The 19,648-nt window shown below is 54.9% G+C and overlaps 2 protein-coding genes across 2 annotated transcripts in view; one reads left to right on the top strand and one right to left on the bottom strand.

Moving 5' to 3' along the window:
* The window catches only part of ASTN1 (astrotactin 1), a gene marked incomplete at both ends in the record, with an annotated part of 38,634 nt that extends 30,767 nt beyond the window's left edge, over window positions 1–7,867 (bottom strand). Inside the window, one exon of the mRNA XM_079536469.1 lies at window positions 7,585–7,867. Coding sequence (XP_079392595.1) covers window positions 7,585–7,867 — 283 coding nt within the window. The remainder of the gene's footprint in view (window positions 1–7,584) is intronic.
* Window positions 7,868–14,087: 6,220 nt separating this feature from the next.
* BRINP2 (BMP/retinoic acid inducible neural specific 2) lies at window positions 14,088–19,267 on the top strand (the record flags this gene model as incomplete). The annotated part of the gene is made up of 7 exons (XM_079536407.1): window positions 14,088–14,371; window positions 15,768–15,958; window positions 16,036–16,223; window positions 16,551–16,656; window positions 16,939–17,175; window positions 17,457–17,679; window positions 18,151–19,267. The coding sequence occupies 7 exons, from the start codon at window positions 14,088–14,090 to the stop codon at window positions 19,265–19,267; spliced, it is 2,346 nt and encodes a 781-aa protein (XP_079392533.1).
* Between the last annotated feature and the right edge of the window lie 381 nt (window positions 19,268–19,648).

Genomic DNA, 19,648 nt, shown 5'->3' with positions numbered 1-19,648 from the left:
ATAGAGGTAGAGCTGACTGCAGCATGCTGCCATAAACCCCTTAGTGCTTAGAAGCACCTACCCAATTTTAAGCTCTGCTTTCAAGATTGTGGAGATGCTTGGAGATAACAGGGAGAAGGAAACGGGAAAGAAAAAAAAAATAGGGAAGAAAGACATAGAAGGGGAAAAGTTGACTGTGCATCTTGAATTTATCACTCTTGAGAGAAGTGCTTGTCAAGAGGGCCAGAGACCAGACAGCGCACGGTGATCAATGGGAGGGCTTTTGGGTCTAGTCAGGCTTGTTTCAGATTTACAGGAACTGAATAGAGGCATAAATCTGTCTCTGCCTGACGAAAATGGAGGTAATTAAATCTGCAGGTGTATATAATTGTCATATTGATGATCTATATAAATCAGCAGAGGCACTGAGCTGAGCGTGGAGTCTCTCCACAAGGAGTTTCCTGCCCACCTGCAGCACATGGGGAGACAGCAGGTGAGCACAGGGGTCCCACATCACCCACAGGAATGTGCACCATCACAGAAATTCTCCATGACTCCAAAAGGATGAGGAGCCCAAGAAGATGATGCTGTGAGCCCGGAGCTTTGACATGCCTAACAGCTGCTCACAGGAGGTGGATGCTACTTTGAAGCTCTGAGCCAGGGTGCAAATGGGGCACTGACTTGATCTTGTAGCTTTTTTTTTTTTTCCCTCCACTCTCTGCTTAATTTATTTTAACCTCTGTTATTTTGGGAACTTTGAAGCCTAAGCTGCTTGGAGCCAGCTGCCTTTGTTGGAAGGACAGAAAGTGCAAAGCAGGGATCTGAAAGCAGTGGGATAAAAGGCCAGCATCCACAGCCAACCTCTGTGGAAGCTCCTGCCTTTCTCCCCCTACATCCTAAGGAAACCACCCTGTGAGCTACTCACTACTCTTTTCCCAAGTGCTGGAGATCTGGGCATGAGCCAAACCTTGGAGCACACATAAATGGATTTGCTACCAAGAGGAGCCTGAAAGACCTCTGAAGACCATCCACGTGGCCAATGCTGTTCACACCCAGTCCAATTTTTTTAGCATCCTAAGCTGGCCAAAAACAGGAGCATTGTGGTGCCCAAGTAAGAGAGATGGAGAAAGGAAGGAAAGGCTTTTGTGCATGGTCCTCCCCAGCAAGGACCCCACACCTGCATGCTTGCCCCACTGCCACAGAGAGTCTGAAATGGGATAATTAATTAAACATCAAAACAAGCACTTCTGCATTGCAGTCCAAATTATATAACAAGTTCCTCATCCCCAGCATGGCTCAGCTGTAACGTGACTGCATGGCATGGGCCTGTGCTCACCTTACTGGCTCTTCATGCAGGGACTGCAACCACAGGGATAAACTAGAGGACAAAAATAAAGAGCTGTAGCCAACTACAGATATCTGCACCCACAGAAACAGCTCTACTTTGTCCCCAGGGCTCCCTTCTCCCTGACAGCTATGGGTGCAGGGGCATGGGAGGGATGCCCAGGATAGATTTACCCTCACACACCACTGCTTCTGACCCAAAGGATGCTCCTTGTTCGTGAAATCAACTTCAAAAGTATTTTTATGATTTTTTTTTTTTTTTTTTTTTTTTTTTTTTTTTCTCCTTTTGCAGAGGCTGAGTCCTCTGGCTGACATACATCCTTATACCCTACTCTGGGACCAAGGAAGGGAAAAACATGGTGCAATACTGTAACATGATGGAATGTACAGAGATAATGGCAGAGTAGCAAAGCCCTATGCTGCAATAAGTGAGGATGAGTCCAAATACCTCAGCTGTAGGCACAGAAACAAAAGAGAGGGGGGGGGGGGGGGGGGGGGAACTTGCTTACCCTGGGAAGGCCTCAGGTAGACAGGAAACTCCACCACTTGCCTTCACTGCCAACCCTTAAATGAGGTCTGGGAAGAGTGGAGCCAGGATTGCATACACCTGAGCTCCCCTGGGTTGGCCCTGCCTTCCCACCAGGTGCTCAATCACTGCTTTGAGCTGTGACTTAGCATTTCCACTACAGGTGGTAACAGAAAGCTTTCAAAGCCGGACCAGGTCAGGGTTTGAGCAAACAGACATGAGCCAGTAATGCTTCCACCATCCACCCTACTGCACTGCTCTGGGTCTGACTGGTCAAGGTACAGTGCACATCCTGGAAGAAAGCATCTCCCTCTGGCTGAGCACTGCAGAACAGGTCGGTGAGCTGCAGCCAGCTGTGTTTCAGAAGTCACCAATGCTCTCTGGTAAAACTCTGCTGGCAGTTCTGTTTCCAATGGGAAAGCAGCTCCCCAGCAGCCCAAGTGCCTCTGGGAAGGCTGCCTCCACCGATGCTTGGAGCTGCTGAGCAGCATGTGGGCCCTCTATGCAAAACCAATGTTTCCAAGAGGTTTCCCAGAGGGTGGGGACACTGGGGACATCATTAGGGGACTGGGCAGGATGTGAGCTCCGCATGGATGTGAAGCTCATGCTGAGTTGGGCATAGCACCCCATGGGAGCAAAGCATTCTTGGGACCTCAGCCAGCTGTCCTCTCTTCCCCCACTACACAGATCCAGCCCTAAGGCACATCCTGAGCCCAAGCCCCTAGCCCCAAAGCCAGAAAAGTGATTGCAAACACAGCACTGAGTTCCCAGCCCTGTGCCCTCGCTCTCCCACTCCCTTGGGGATGTTCAAATTAATTGGCTTGTCTCCTGGAGCTGTTAGCTGGAACAAATAAAAAAGAAAGGGGGGTGCCAAAACCCATAATAAGGTCTACAGTTCCTCCGAGCTACAAGCACTGCTTTAAATTTTGGGATTTTTTTTTTCTTGTTCTTTTCCCTTTTTTTTTTTTTCTCCTCATTTGAAGGAGGTTTCCATGGTAACTGTCTCCCATCACACAAGCGCCTGTCCCCAGGATATTTCAGGGTTGCTAATACCTGCTTTCCCAGGCAGCCACAGCACACTGTGATGGTGACATCGTGGTTGGGTGTCTCAGTGCTCTCAGCTCTGGGTGCCACCTCCAGCCCTGGCCCAGTGGAGGGGATCACAGGAGCTGCCATCACAGGCCACCAATGCAACCATTGGCATTCTGGGGCAGAACCATAGGTGATGGAAGGCTCTCCCAGGCTTTCCCATGCTTAAACACCCCAAATCCCCATGCAAAGGTACAGGTGGGCTCTGCTCAGCCCTTCCCCATCTCCTTCCCCTAGCAGGTCAGTTTTCAGCTGGATCGGTTCCCTGTGGAAGCAAAGCCAGCTCTCTACATCCTTGATATCTGCTTGCTCTGCTATGCTCATTAGTCATACTAATTACTGAAATGCCTCAGAGCCAGCCAGGAGAGGGACCGTGTCTCCTCCTGCACCGCATCCTCACATCCAAGCTTCTGTGACCGATGTGCCACTACTGGTGCTTCCCAGTGTTAAGCAGCCACAAACCAGCAACCAGAGCCTTGCCTTTGCCATGCAAACCCTCCTGATCTGAGCAGGAGAGCCCCAGCAATGCGCAAGGAAAAGGACAGCCAGTTTGAAATGATGGATCTGTCACTATCCAGATGCTTCCCCAATCCCGGGAGGCAAAAATTCTTTCCTTTAAAGGGCTCTTGCGTGTTGAGACACAAAGAGAGATGGTCGTCCAGCCTTGTTTATCACAAAATCATGGAATCAGAGAGTGGCTTAAGTTGGTAGGGGCCCTAAAGATCATCCAGTGGATGATCCACCCCCTGCCACAGACAGGGTTGCAAACCACCAGATCAGGCAGCCAAGAGAGTTTAGCTGGATAATCAACCCTAAAAATGAAATAGAAAATGGGATGTGGGATGGACCCAGACACAAACTCTGCTGGCCTGGGGATAGAAGGGCAGAGGTGAGACAGCAGCTTTAGGGTACTTTTAGAAGTCCCAATATGGGCAATATCATCCCCAAAACATCACCCACAAAGGATGGGAGCAAGTCTCAGTTCCACTGGGGCACAGAACCCAGGCTGTCAGCTGGGGGAGATGGGAGCAGCACCCTGCACTCCCAGCAGCCAAAACGAGGGCTGGGACCCTACAGCCACCCTGTCCCATAAACCCATGTCCCCCCATGGGATTGGTCCAAGCATCACAGCATGCTCCCCCCGCTGCTTTCTGGGTCAGCGAGATGCCCCGGCCCCACTGCTGCTGGAGCTGGCTGGATGTGCAGTTGCCATGGCAACGGGTACCCAGAGATGAAATCCCTGTGTCTGTGGGTTGGAAAGGAAAAGAAAATAAATAAAACAAAACACAACATCCCTCCACATCCGGTGTGTCACCAAAACACTCCCAGCCAGAGAGGTGGTGGGGCACGGCGGTGGCCTCAAGGATGCTTCCAGTCTGCAAAGCCAGCACTGAAGAACCAGAGAGAGGAGGTTGAGCAGCAGTGAGATGCTTACAGAGGAGACAGGAGGTGGCCAGCAGAGATGGGGAGGGCGGCATCCTGCATGGCACATTGGGTGGCTGGGTCTTAAGGGCAACATCCTGCCAGCAGCGGGGTGGGAGCATAGATCATCACGACGGGTCTCAGTGCATGTGACAGTGTCCAGGATCCAAGCCAAGTTCAATTAATGGCTCACAATCTTATTAGAGAAATTATTTCAGGATCTTGAGTAAAAGTCCGATATATCCACTCCATTCCATTAGTCAGGCTCATTTAGTAATTCAATCAATCTAAGCAAGGCAATTGAGCTCCTCTGGTATAATTTAACTCGGTTATTCTCTGGGTACTTAAGAATTTCTTAATATTTGCTCCATTATTTCACCATTACACCTATTCGCAGGTGCAAGGTTAGCAGTGAGGCAATGCTGTGGGTCCCAGAGCACCCCATCTCAATGCTGTGGATCCCAGAGCACCCCATCTCAGTGCCCTGGCTTGGGGGACATGAGATGGGGATGGGGCAGCAGGGTCGGGGTGGGCCCTCACCTCCCCAGAAATGAAGTCTTTTCCAAAAGATTGGTGAGAATTTGGCACAGGCTGCCCAGGGAGGTGATGGGGGCATCATCCCTGGAGGTGTTACAGAACAGCGGAGATGTGTCATTGAGGGATGTGGGCAGTTGGGCACGGTGGGCTGGGGTTGGACTTGGGGATCTCAGGGGTCTTCTCCAGCCTTATTAGGGCTGTGATCCTAAGTTATTGAGAAACATTACCTTCAGTGCAACACACACAGCAGACAGGTGATGTGGAGAAGGCAGCTCCAGGGGTTGTGAAATCTAAGGGCTGCCTGCTGTTCTTTAGCCATAGTAAGGATGAGCTTTGGTTGGCCGAAGGATCTGTCACCCCAATTAATGGCACCCCGTGTCCTCATCTCAGTGCCCCCTGGCGCCAACACATAAAGGAGTCACAGAGAATTCTCCAGCGGGATGTGGAGCTTAGCAGAGAATAAAAACTAAGAAGAACATGAAAAGGAATAGAAACGATGAGGTATTTCAGGGAAGTATTCCACAGTGGCTAAACATGCCCACCTCATTGGTGCCTTTGAAAAATCTCACCCCTCTAAAAAATTAGAATTGATTTTGTATTTAAAAAGGAATCTATTTAATTTAAAAGAAAGATAATTTGAAATTGTGATGGCTCATATTAAGGCCCAAGTTTAGGATAATCTATTAAAGTCACTAAAGTTCAGAGTGTCTGTCTGCAGAGCAGATGAAGTTCCCTGCCACAGCCTGGGCAGAAGGGACACTCCTGGGGACATGGAGGGACATTGTGCCACATCCCAGTGCAGCTCAGCACAACTTCATGGAGTCATTAAGGTTGGAAAAGATCACTAAGATCATCAAGTCCAACCAGCAACCCACCCCACCATACCCACTGCCCACCTCATTCAGTGCCACATCCCCATGGTTCTCGAACACCTTTAGGGTTGGAGTGGGAAGGCAAAAACAGCTCATTCAGTTCCCTCAAACTTACATTTTGGCAACTAGAATCGCAGGGACAAAAAGGCAGCATGGGTGTGAGGCCAGGTAATGGGTTATGGAGTGTGGGTTGATGTTGCTAGGAGGCCGGGAGGGAACAGTGAGCGGGAAGGGAATACTGAGCTGCAAATTAGCATTTCCTAATGGCCACCAACCAGTGAGAGTGAGGAAAACCCATAACTAATGCAACAGGCACCAAGCGAGATGAAAGCCAATGACTGAGGCATCCTTGATTCTAATCAGGATCAAGCCGAGTGCTTTTCCATCCCCACATCCCAGTGCAGAGCAGCTGCGATCCCCATGCATCCCCTCCCCGTAAAACAGAGGTGACAACCCCACAACCCACCCCCCACCATGGCTCTGCCTGAGGAGGAATGCAGGAGTGGGGACCAGCGAAGAGGAGCAGCTCATGGAGCTGCTGAGCAACAACTCACAACCCTTCCAAAGGTTGAAGATGCTGAGGAGGAGGGACAGCCCTGAGTAACCCAGAGGGTCATAAAGAATGGGGCAAACTCCTAAAATAACCCAACTGAGACAACACATACCCCCAAATAAATTCGTGATGGTGAATAATAATAACGACACTTTGCAAAGGGGCCGTGCCAACCCCAGAGCCGTGGGGCTCTGACCCCTGAGGAACAAGTCCCAAAAAGGGAGGAGCACCTGTGTGGCTTTTAGAGCATCAAATGCCACAATGCCACGCGTGCGCGGCCCGCAGCATCCATTGCACTGCGGCCCCGTTGCCACAGCAACGCTCTCCGGCCTCCACCGCAGCATCACAGAGAGGGGCCATGCTGGGGATGGGGACATCGCATTCCACAGCCCCTTCTGGCCACCCCCTATCCCTGGGCATAGCTTTGGGGGTGTCCCCACAACCCTCCTATGGCATCCCTCAGCCCTGTGCCTGGCTCTGCCCTTTGCATGGAGCAGAGGGATGCAGTCAGCGCTGCTCTGAGATCGGATATAGGATCGCAGGTTTTGTGCATGTGGAGAGGTCCAGGGGAGACAGGAAGGTGACAAAGCACAGGGGACACAACCCAGGTAGAGCCACTGCTGTCCCCTCCCTGCTCATATGATGGCACACAGGATGGCATCGCAGCATAAAGGCACGTGCAGGCACGCTGCTTTTGGGATGGCACGTGGACAAAGGGGACATTTGGACACACATGGGGCACCCAAGGGTGTGGGAGGTGAGCACAGCCACGATGGAGAGAGCAGCCGTGGGGTTCATGTGAGGTGGGGGCTGCATGCAGGAAGAATGGGAAAACAGTATCCAGCACAGAATTAAAAGATTGCAGCAAATGCCACAGCTCGGCTTGGTCCTGGGGAAGCAAGCGATGGAGGCCTTGCTGTAAGCACAGCATAAAGAAAGCAGCAAAGGTTGGCTTAAGGTGGGGGTGAAAATATAAATGATAGTAATAACGATACATAGAAGGAGCCCATCAGCGGTAGGGAAGCGATGCTCGGCAGCACGGCGCTACCTGCCCGGGGACCCGCAGCGGAGACCCGCCGCTATGCCCGGCTGGCAGCGCTCTGCAGCGCGCCGGGGGGAGGCGGCTCCGCTCGGAGAAGCGCTGCGGGCTGCGGCTTCCCGACGGGCAGAACCCTGGGGGGGCAGCGGGCCGGGCTCGACCCAGAGGGGCTGCGGAGCGCAGGGAGGAGCCCCTCGGCGGGGCGGCGCGGGGAGATGCTCACCCAGCACGAAGTAGGGCAGCTCCGTGTTCTCCAGGTCGTCCACAACCACCATCTCTCCGGGAAAATCGTTGCGCACCGAGAAGAGCAGCTTGGGTTCGGCGGCCGAGGGGCCGTGCATGATGCTCAAGTCGTTCTCCCGGAGGAAAGGCAGAGCCGACACCGTGATGCTTTTCAGTTTGCATTCCAGCTCCTTGGCCGCCGCCTCCGCCGCCGCCTCGGCGGGGCCGCTGCCGGCCGCCAGGCAGCACCCGGCCAGCAGGGCGCACAGCCCGGCCCAGGCCATCTTGCAGCTCCGGCGCCGGGCGGCGGCGAGGGGCGGGGACGCGGGGACCGGCACCTCCCCGTGCGGCGCGGTGCGGTGCGTTACGGCGCGGCTCGGAGGGAGAGCACTGCTCAGCCCCTTCTCGACATCATAGGGAATCGCGGGATCCTGGGATGGTTCGGGTCGGAAGAGGGTCTTAAAGCCCATCCGGCTCCGCACTGAGGGAGGGGGTGTGATTGAAGGACGGCAACGCGTCCCCATGCGTAGAGCGGAGCAGAAGTAGTGACAAATGATAGGGGAAAGGAAGGATGAGGGGAATGTAAGAGAAATGCAAAGAGGGTGTAAAGGAAATGGAAGGGAAAGGAGAGGAAGATATGGAGTCACAGAATCGCTGAGGTTGGGAAAGACCACTGAGATCATCTAGTCTAACTGTAGGATATATGTAAGTGCAGGGAAATGTAAGACTGCAAGGCAATATAAAGGAACAGTAAGGGAACTGTAAGGAAAAAATGAGGGAAATAAGATAAAAACATAGGGAAAACATTAAGAAAATGATAAGAAAAGGGATAAGGAAAAGCATAAGGAAAGGTATAAGAAATACTATAAGGGAGGGGATAAGAAAACGTGTGAGGAAAACTATAGGGACAACCACTGAAGGAAAAATGTAAGGAGACATAAGACAAAACATAAGGAAAAATATAAGGAAAATATAGGGAAGAATGAACTCAGTGATGTAGGACAGAGCACCGCTCTCCCCTCGTGGGCAGTGATCCCCTTGGAGGCCCCCAGTGTGCCCATTGCTGCCTCCATCCCACAGCACATAGAGACCAATAAGGGCTTTGCCCAGAGCCAGGGCTGCATACAGTGGTGCAGGGCATCCTGCAGGGGCTCGGCTGGCAGCTGAGGGCCTCCCCAAGGGCAGTGTGCCTCGTGGGTGTCCAACCCCACGCAACGGGCAGAGCACAGGGCAGAGTGTGGGAGCAGAGAACTGAGCTACACACCCTCACGCTGAACCTGGTTATCCTTTCACCCAAATTCATCCCTAACCAAAACGCAGACAAACCCACGCCGGAGCGCTACGGTTCTAGGAGGGGGATCTCAATCTTTCCTTGGCAAAACCACTTTTTTTGGGGGAAAAACTCCACTTCTGGGGCTTGGGATGAAAGATGACGGTGGTACACGATTACAAGAGGGGGTGTTAAGCCCGGCGCTGGGCACGGGGCTCCGCGCAGGGTTAAGCCCGAGGCCGAGCGCTGCCCCACGCGTGCCCGCACAGCCTCCCCACGCGCGCCCGCTCCCCCCGCGGCTCCACGGCGCCCACCAATGGGAGGACGCGGAGAGGCAGACGGCTCCTCTCATTGGCCGCCGCAGCCGCATATATTATGGGGCGGCGGCGGCGGTGGCGGGGTGAGCGTGGAGGTGGCGGCGGCCGCGGAGCGCGGCGGGACCCGGTGCGGGTTGCCCGCCTGCGGGGCCGCGCCATGGGGCGGCGGGGCCGGCACCGGGAAGCCTGAGCCGCCACCGGACCGCGGGATCCGCTGCTGCCGCTGCCGCCCGGAGCCTGGGGTAAGCCCGACGGGATCGCCGAGCTCCTCCGCCAGTGGGGATGCTCCCCGTGGGGTGGGATGCTGCGTCGGACGGTGCGGATGGGTGGGAGGTGACCCCGCCCCGCCGGGTGGCTCGGTGACCTTGGGTGAGATGTCCCGGAAAGGACGAGGGGAGGCGGGAGGCAGTGTCCCACGGTTGGGTTGCGGAGTTGCCCTCGGCTGGGAAGAGCGGGAGCTGCGAACTCACTGCTGCGCTGCTCCGGGGAGACGGTCAGCTAAGGTGCCGAACTGTGCTGCCCTGCTGGGAGAACCTGGAGCAACAGCTGGCTCTCAGCGGGACGGGAAGGCTCCCAGAACGGTGCCGCAGAGCGGGGCGAGGAGCGGGTAAGCCGATACCAGCAGCCCGCTTCCCTTCGCTCACCGCTGGCTTTCATCATTTCCAAAGGAGCCCAAACTCCGGCCGGACTCGAGAGCAGCAGCTCTCGGCGCGGCGCTGTGCCTCCCGTCCCTCTCCTTCCCAGGAGTCCCGTGCTTGGCCCCGAAACGCAGCTGTGGGGCACGGGCTGGGGGTGCCGGGCTGTCCCTCTGTGGTGCCGGAGCTGCGGGACCTGCCGGCAGGTGTCAGTGTGCCCCCTCCGTCCGCAGCCGTGGGGTCTGCACAGGGCAGCCCCCTGCGCTGAGCCCCGACTGGGATCGGGGGGCTGCTGAGCCCCGGGGAGCGGGAGGCTGGCCCCACACACATCGCCGCATGTTTTTCCTCTGCTCCTGATGCTGCCCATTGGGGTGAAGCCACTTCACACTGCGCTCGCTCCGACAGTAGGAGGGGATGCCGCTGTGTGCGTGAGCTCCCCCCTCTCCCCCCCCCAGTCCTCCCGGGAGCTGACTTCGGGGATGCTCGGGGCTGCGAGCTCGGCCCCAGGCAGGGGAAGCAGCCGCCGTGCTGAGGGAACTGGATTTGGCACGTTGCTCTTTCAAGAGGGTCTCTGCTTGTGGGTTTGGAAGTCTCTGGTGAGCAAAGCCAGAGGGCACAACACATGGCACTGGTGTGACACAGAACGCGCAGCTGCCATCTCCCTCGACCGCAGCCCGGGCTTCATCTCATCTGATGTCTTATGCAAATCCTGAGCTCCCCGAGTCCTGGGATTTTCTGACATTTTCCTTTACTCTCATCTTAAAGTTCCTTGCTCTAAGAAAAGCTAATAAAAGGAACCCAAATCATAATGTCTTGCAGGTTTTTAAACCAGTCTCATGGGTGGGGGGGAGAGGCAGTGACTTATTGAAGTCGTTTAGCAAGCTTGGGGCCGTGACGGGGATCACCAACATTGCTGCTCAGACAGGGACAGCGGGCTCAGAAGTGGCTGTCCCTGTGCTCGGGATTCAGGTCCTGCACAGTCCTGGGTGGGCAGGGAGTGAGGCTGACCCCACAGCACTGCAAATAGCATCAGCATGCACAGCTGAGCCCATCTGCTCCAGGCACTTAGCCTCTGCCCAGCCTCTCTAAGTGGCCTTAATTTGATAAATCTTTCCCACGTTTAATAAGAAGGTGACTCGGTTAGAGTTTCATCCCCGCTAAAAGGCATCGGCAGGAGCTCGAGGCAAGCCCTCTCCTATTGCTCCCGCATGGATGCACCTCAGCTGGCCCTGTCCCCAGGGATGCTGGAGCAGGATGTCACCTGTCTGCCAGCATCAGCTACCTGGGGGCTCAGACACATCCCCAGCCAACCCCCTTGTGAATGCTTCACGGCATACAGGCGGCCGGATCAGTTTCTGCAGCGTGAAAGGGCAAAAATCAATGTTAATGTCCCTGACAATTAGCTAATGTCTTAATTATCGAACCCTGCTTGATTAGTGGAGGAGCGTGTTGCTCCAGAGCTGCCTTGCTGGCGGCATCCAAGCAGGCAGGACGTGGCACAGCTTGGCAGGGTGATGCTGCTGCCGGGTCCTACAGCTTGTCCTGCTGCTAACAAGGAGCCCAGCATGTCCTCCTGCCCCTCGCTTTCTGGGTGAAGGCACCAAAAGCAGAAGTGATCCTATTGCCATCTCAGTACTTAGGGCAGGAGGAAGCCTCAGAACATACGGGGTTTTGCTAGAAGCTATTTTTTGAGACGCAGCTCGTGGCAATCCCAGCAATGCATGGGTTGTCGACTGCAGGAAGCGGGGACAGAGAGGGCTGCACCAGGACCAGGTAGAGCTGGCCAGGAAATAGGCTGTGCTCCTGGGCATGTCTGCCAGGGACATTTGTGCTGAAATGCCTCTTCCTTCGTGTTAAGGTTTTTATAGACAAGGGGAAAAAAATAATTAGCAAGCTGGAATTTTTCCAGCTTTTGCGATACAAACCCTAAATCAAGAAGAAGAAAAAAATGAGTAGTCAGAGGCTTCTCATCAAATCTCCATTCTTTTGGATCAAGGATAAGTGATTAGAAAGTTATTTCCAGCTCTAGTAGTGAGGTCAATGGGGTTATGAGCTACCAAAGAGCTGTGCTGTCCGCTGCTTCTGCGAGTACAGATTTGCACTTACATGCTTATTTTATCCTACATACGAGCAAATAGAGCAGGGTGGCTAATGATGGTGTGGGATAGCTGGTCCCTGGTATCAGTTTGGTTCCTTCAGCATCACCAAGGCCAATCATCAACCTAATGCAGAAGGTCCCACCACTAACCTGTGTCCCTTAGTGCCATGTTTGCAGGGAAGAGGACTCTCCCACTGCCCTGCGCAGCCCATCCCAATGCTTGATTGACCCTCTCTGTGAAGATATTCTTCCTAATGTCCAACTGAACCTTTCATGGCACAGCTTGAGGCCATTTCCTCACGTTCTATCACTCATATATCCTGTCTTCCAGCCCTTCACTAACCTCACTGCTCTTCTCTGAATGCATTCCAGCAGCTCAGTGTCCTTGTAGCAAAAGTCCCCAAACTGAACATCAGCACTGTGTACAAGGGTTGGTCACCCCCCCCCCCCAGCCCTGCTGGCTGTGCTGCAGCCCATGGCAGCCCCTAGCCCACCTGTGCTCTGCTGGCACCTTCATCAGGGTTATTGCAGCTGACAAGAACTTCAATTTTGGTTCCAAATTGCCAGGGAGCCGGCTGAGAGCACGTCATCAAAGCACACCCTTAAGGGTTTAAAAATAGAAGAAAAGGGGGAAAATAATAATAATGCGTATTTAAGTGGGATGATTCATCTGCCAAAGCCCTGGTTTAGGAGAGTGTGGGGTTGGTGCGTGCTTGGCAGGATGAGCATTGGGTGGCTCCTGCTACGGAGAATAACGGGCACATCCTAGAAGAACTGTGAATATAGGGTCCCCAAACCCTTGTTCCCATTGACCCCTATCCCATTCCAGAGCCTGCCTGCAGCTGCTGGCTTCTCCCAGGTCTTAACTGGCCTGGGGATAAGGCACGGAGCTGGCACACAGGCAGGGTAAGCCCCAGCTCCGTCTGTTTGAAGTCTGGAGCCTTTGCTGGGCTCCAGAGATAAGCCCAGGAGCCCTCCCTGCATCCCTGCTGCCCTCCCCTCCGTGGCCCAGTTCCATATTTTTATACCCAGCATTTACATCGGCTAATGAAGAACGAGTCAGTTCTGACGTTCCTGTGCTGACTTTGAACTCTGCTCTGTTCAAAGCAGGTTTTTAGGCAACCAGCCCTTGCTGCACGAGGCAAGAAACATCTCCCTGCTCTGGCTCAGCCCCTGCACCTTGCAGCTCCTTATCACTAGCTGCTCTACGGAGCACAGCAAATGCAGGCTCTGACCCCAGGCTGCTGCTTCCAGCAAACCTCCCATGTTTTAAGATGCTCAGTGCAGATGCTACAAGACCAGTAAGGTCTCAGCTCAAGATAAATGCTGGTTATCTTCCAAATACTGATGTGGCGAGCCCAGGGTAGGCAAGCCCATTCAACCACCTGGCACAGGCTGCCCAGGGAGTTGGTGGAGTCACCATCCCTGGAGGTGTTCATGAAATGTATGTATGTGGCACTGAGAGACATGACTTAGTGGGCAATACTAGTGGCAGGTGGATGGTTGGACTGGAGGATCCTAGAGGTCTTTTCCAACCTTTATGATTCTATGATTCTATCCATCTGCACACCCACTCATCCTCCATCTCAGCCACTAACATGGCACAAAGGGAAGCCCAGCACCATACCAACAGCTAGAGCAGTTAACTTTTCCTATGCCTTCAGGCTGTTTTTTAACTAACCTAAGAGAAGCTATTCATGGTCATGATGGACACCCCCAAAATGCTCCACATCCATTATCTCCTTCCCAGGTTCTCCCTGGGATCTTCATAGAATCATTTGAGTTGGAAGGGACATTTAAAGACCATCTGCTCCAACTCCCCTGCACTAAACAGGGACACCCACAGCTTCATCAGGTGCTCAGAGCCCACCCAGCCTGATCTTGGGGGTCTCTAGGGATGGGATCCAAATCTCCCCTCTTTTAATTTGAAACCATTTCTCCTTGTGCTGTCACAATAGACCATGCTACAGAATCTGTCCCCTTCTTTCTTGGATGACTCCCCATCCTCTCCACACCAGTCCCCAGTGACCTTAGGGCCACAAGCAACTCACACCCATGTCACCTAGCACAAAGTTGCCCTGCACTCATGATCTACCCGTCATGCGGTGCCATTGCAGGGCAGGATCCGTCCCCAAGGAGCGTGGCGGGGCGAGAGAATGAAGGATCCGGCTGGGCAGCAGCAGCATGGGGCAGCAGAACCTGCAGCGTGCTGACGGGCTCCTGCCGATGATCCCGTGGCCCCTGGCCCTCCTGGCCCTGAGCGTGTGCTGTGGGGCAGGCAGCGTGGCCACCGAGCAGCATGTCTCCAGCCCAGCATCCCCTTCTTCCTCATCCTCATCCTCCTCCTCTGGCCGAGCACCCCTTGACTGGCTCCTCACCGACCGGGGTCCCTTCTACCGAGCCCAGGAGTACGTGGACTTCATGGAGCGCTACCGGCAGGGTTTCACCACCAGGTACAGGATCTACAGGTGAGAGGCAGCAGCAGGGCTCCCGGGGATGGGGCTGGTAGAATCCAGATGGCTGAAGCTGGGGTTGGCCTAGGGGACCCGTGGCGGGATGCAGCGCCTATGCCAGGCTCTGCCAAGGGGAGATGCTTTGTTTTCATGCCTTTCACCATCCCATTCACATTCAGCTGCAAAGGCTGGGGAGGACCCCTCAGTTCAGCCCACCACCAGCAGAAATTCGCAATGCCGGTTGAGATGCGCATGCCTAGCTGGGATTCCGCTGGGACAAGGCTGATGCTGTGGGTCCTTGCAAAGCCCCCGCAGCCCAGAAGGGGTTCATGGCACCAGAGCAAACCCTGCTGCATCCCACCAAGTGAGCTGACGTCAGCACAGGGATGGCTGTGTTGTTATGAATCCAGCACCCGAGGGAGCTCATTTCCCCTTTCCCTGTCCCTGCACGCTGCCTAGGGATGCTCCAGGGACACTGCTAGTGACACTGGAGGGACAGAAAGGAGCACCCGCAGGGATGGCAGCCAAATCACTCCTCCTCCAAGGAGGATAACCTAGCCTTTCCCATGGGATAAGATCAAGGGGACCAAAGGATCAGTAGTCCCCATCCCACATTTCCCACTGCCCCTGGCTGGGGGCAACACCATCCACAAGAAACATCACTCCCTCCCCAGCACCAGACTTATTTAGCTCTAAAGTCACTGTGGGAGGCAGCCCAGTGCTGTCCATATCCAATCTTCCCCTTCCTCCTCTCCCCTTTTTCTTAATCAGCTCTAATTAAACTGTTGGAATGCTACCACCTGGTGTTAATTAGAGCAAAAAGCTGAATATTAGGCTGGAACTGGCCACATGATGTTTGCGGGGCTGTTGTTATTGAGGTGGAAGCAAGCTGAGGAGCTCTAGGGAGATATATATAAAACATCACCCCACAGCAAAACACCACACTGTCCTCCATCCCACCATGATCCCACATCCTGGTGACCAGCTTTCTGTACTACAAGAGCCCAAGATGGAATGAGAAAGGCCGGATCCTGCCCCTCTCTGAGCTACCCAAGCTTCCAGTGGGGACCAGCACCAGAGTTCCACGTCCCACCAGTGCCATGCCCACTATGTCCAGCACCCTCACCCCATGCGTTTCCTCCACCTCCAGCTTCATAGATAACACTCTTATCATTCACAGCTGTAAGCACCCAGGCACTGGATTTCTACCTGGATCCATAGGAATGGGGATAAAAGATAGGTGAAGCCAGCAGGATGGAAGAGGTGACATCAATGCCACCTGGAGAGCTCTGATGCATGCAGCTCATTATTACCATCAGTGGTTTAGAGACCGATGAAGCCTTGTCCCTGAGCATGCCTTTCCCCATCCATCTCCAGGCTCTGACCGTCACTTTTCTCCTTCCTGCTGCAGGGAGTTTGCACGCTGGAAGGTGAACAACCTGGCCTTGGAGAGGAAGGACTTCTTCAGCTTACCACTGCCCCTCGCCCCCGAATTCATCCGCAACATCCGCTTGCTGGGGCGCCGGCCCAGCCTGCAGCAGGTCACCGACAGCATCATCAAGAAATACGGGACACACTTCTTGCTGGCTGCCACGCTGGGAGGTGAGCTGGGGGCAGAAAGACGACGGGTTTGGGGGAGAAATATGACCAAGAAGGGGACACATCGTGTGTCCCCACAGGAGAGGAGTCCCTGACCATTTTTGTGGACAAACGCAAGCTGAGCCACCGGGCAGAGCTGTCAGGGGCTGGGAACGGCTCAGCAGTGTCACTGGAGACGCTGCACCAGCTGGCAGCCTCCTACTTCATCGACCGCGAGAGCACGCTGCGCCGGCTGCACCACATCCAGATTGCCACGGCTGCCATCAAGGTAAGCGAGGGGGCAGCTAGAGGGAGACAGCAGGTGGGCAGTGCAGCCCAGCAGGGATGGTGGCAAGGCAGGGCAGGGCAGGGTGAGCCCTGGAGAAGTGTGCACATCCGCATTATTTATGGGAAATTGGGCGCGCTAATGAAGGCGCATTTTTCAGCAGGCTGGAGGCCGGGCTGCTGGCTGTCAACAAGCCAATTAGCAGGCAATTATTTCTCCTCTCCAAGCTGCCGCAGTGTTGCCTTGCTAGCTAGGAGCTGTCTGCAGCCCCTCTGTGCATAGTGGTATGCATCCTCTCCTGTGTCCCTCACCATCTGCGATCCCAACCAGGTGACAGAAACACGGACAGGGCCGCTGGGCTGCAGCAATTACGACAACCTGGACTCGGTGAGCTCGGTGCTGGTGCAGAGCCCGGAGAACAAGGTGCAGCTGCAAGGTAGGGACCATGCAGGGATGGCAGAAGGGCCACCAAGGGATTCATGTAGGGAGGGGGAGGGGGTGCCAGGTCATGCTGCTGCTTTAGAGATAAATAAGTTAAAGTTGGGCAGGAAGGAGATGCGTCTCCTTTGCCAAGAGGAGCTGTGATCAATGGAGAGTCCAGACAGGCAGCTCTGCTGCCAGTGGATGTGAGCATCCAGGTGGTCTGGGAGGGGCCCAGGGGTGTCCATCTGGGAGTGCTGAGCCCTCTTATCTCCCCTGGGCTCCTTTTCACCTGCAGGGCTGCAGACGGTGCTGCCCCATCACCTGAGGGAGCGTTTCGTGGCAGCCGCTCTGAGCTACATCGCCTGCAGCTCGGTTGGGGAGCTGGTGTGCCGCCGGAGCGACTGTCGCTGCCAATGCCAGCCCACCTTCCCCCACTGCAACTGCCCTGAGGCCGACATCCAAGCACTCGAAGGCAACTTGGTCCAGCTCCAGCGCGCCTGGGACAGCCACCACAGCCAGTTTGAGGAGTCAGGTAAGGATGGGAGACACCGTACCGGGTGCTATATCCCGGCTCCAATAGCATCTCCTTGCCCAGAGCCTTCTCTTGAAGTAGGTCAGGTTAGCACATGCGGCCAGGGAGCACCCATGGGTGCTCAGGGTGGGCGGAGGCTGTAGGACAGCGTCCAGACAAGTAGTCCCATAGCAAGCACGTAAGATGGGTCTTGCCCTGAGAACCAAAGAGCCTGTGGGCTTTTTTTTTTTAAAACAACTGATGACGCCAGGTTGGCTGACTTGGTACCTGTCTCCCCACAGAGGAGTTTCAGGCCTTAGTAAAGAAGCTCCCAGGGGACCGCTTCCTGAACAGGACAGCCATCTCCCACTTCTGGGCCATGGACCTGGACATTCAACACCGCTACCAGCAGCTGGGCACCAGCCTCAAGCTGCTCTCCAGGAAAACCCACCACATCATCCGGAGGCTCTTCAACCTCAGCAAACGCTGCCACCGGCAACCCCGCTTCAAACTGCCAAAGGAGAGGTAGGATGCCACAGCCCCATGCTGCAAGTCAGAGCCCCAGGGAAGCTCAGTCCTAGGGTCTGTCTCCCCCTGGGACTCAAGGAGCTCCCACCTTGCTGGAGAAAAGCCTGATGACAGCTTTGCCACCCAAGGATGCAGTTCTCACAGGTTGGGTTCAAGCCTGGAAGTGGAAAACAAGGATTGGTTCAGTGGAAGACACCAATGGTGTTATGTGACACCCCCCCCCCCCCCCCCCCCAAAAATGAACACCAGTTGGGTTTTTCTTCCAGCCCTGAAACTGTCTGAGGATTGTTCAGACTAGGAGATGTTATTGCTCTCTGCAACTACCTGAAAGGAGAGAGGGGTCAGCCCTGAGGGTCACGGTCATTGGGCATGGCGGGGATGCTTGGACTAGGTGATCTTAGTGGTCTTTTCCAACCTTAGTGATTCTATCCTAAGCAACTGTCCTCCCGTGCTCCTTCTCCCCTGTAGGCCACTTCATTACTGGTGGGGCCGTGCTCAGTCGCTCCTCTACTGCGGTGAGACAACAGTGCCTGGGACCTTCCTGGAAGAAAGCCACAGCTGCACGTGCCCCTCGGAGCAGCCCTCCTGCCAAGGGGCCATCCCGTGTGCCTTGGGTGAGGGGCCAGCCTGCGCCAGCTGCGCCGAGGACAACAGCACTCGCTGCGGGACCTGCAACCACGGCTACGTGCTGGCCCAGGGCTTCTGCCGCCCCGAGGTGGCCGACTCACTGGAGCATTACCTGGGACTGGAGACAGATCTGCAGGACCTGGAGCTCAAGTACCTCCTGCAGAAACGGGACAGCCGCATCGAGGTGCACTCCATTTTCATCAGCAATGACATGCGCCTCGGGAGCTGGTTTGACCCCTCCTGGAGGAAGCGCATGCTCCTGACCCTGAAAAGCAACAAGTACAAACCGGGCCTGGTTCACGTGATGCTGGCCCTCTCCCTGCAAATCTGCCTCACCAAGAACAGCACGCTGGAACCCGTCATGGCCATCTACGTCAACCCCTTTGGGGGAAGCCACTCGGAGAGCTGGTTCATGCCTGTCAACGAGGGCAGCTTCCCAGACTGGGAAAGGACTAATGTGGATGCCTCTGCCCAGTGCCAAAACTGGACACTCACTTTGGGCAACAAGTGGAAGACCTTCTTTGAAACAGTCCATGTCTACTTGCGGAGCCGCATCAAGTCTCTGGACGATAGCTCCAACGAGACCATCTATTACGAGCCCTTGGAGATGACGGATCCCTCCAAGAACCTGGGCTACATGAAGATCAACAGCCTGCAGGTCTTTGGCTACAGCCTGCCCTTTGAACCAGACTCCATTCGTGACCTGATCCTGCAGCTGGACTACCCCTACACGCAGGGATCGCAGGCTTCAGCCATGCTGCAGCTGGTGGAGATCCGGGACCGGGTGAACAGACTGTCACCCCCTGGCAAAACCCGCCTCGACCTCTTCACCTGCCTGCTTCGTCACAGGCTCAAGCTGGCCAACAACGAGGTGGCCAGGATCCAGTCCTCTCTGCGAGCCTTCAATGCACGGCTGCCCAATGCAGTGGAGCAGGAGATGGGCAAGCTGTGCAGCTAGCAGCTGGGCCACTCAAATCACAGAGCAAAAGAGCCTGGTGAAAAGACTCCCCTGAAAAAAATAAAATATTAAAAAGCACTCCAAAAAGAATGAAATCAAGGCCTTACCTTCATGCCAACAGTGTGCTTCCACGGTACACCCAGCCACCGGCCATAAAGATGTGGGGCTCAATCCAGTGGGACTGTGAGTGCAGGATGGCTCCATGCACGGAGACATTGCCAGCACTCACTTCTTCTGTTTGGGGACACATGCTGGTGGCCAGGGGCATGTTTTGGTGGCCCCAGCGAAGCAAACAGCCCAACACCACGAGGGCTCCCAGTGCCCATCATCGGATCCTCTAGCAGCACCCCCATTTTTTAGCCTTTTTAAGATGAGTTTCTA

Source organism: Tetrao urogallus, assembly GCF_951394365.1.
Source record: "Tetrao urogallus genome assembly, chromosome: 5".
NCBI lineage: Eukaryota > Metazoa > Chordata > Aves > Galliformes > Phasianidae > Tetrao > Tetrao urogallus.
Note: the sequence above shows the minus strand (reverse complement) of the source record. Positions and strands in the feature narration are given on the sequence as shown.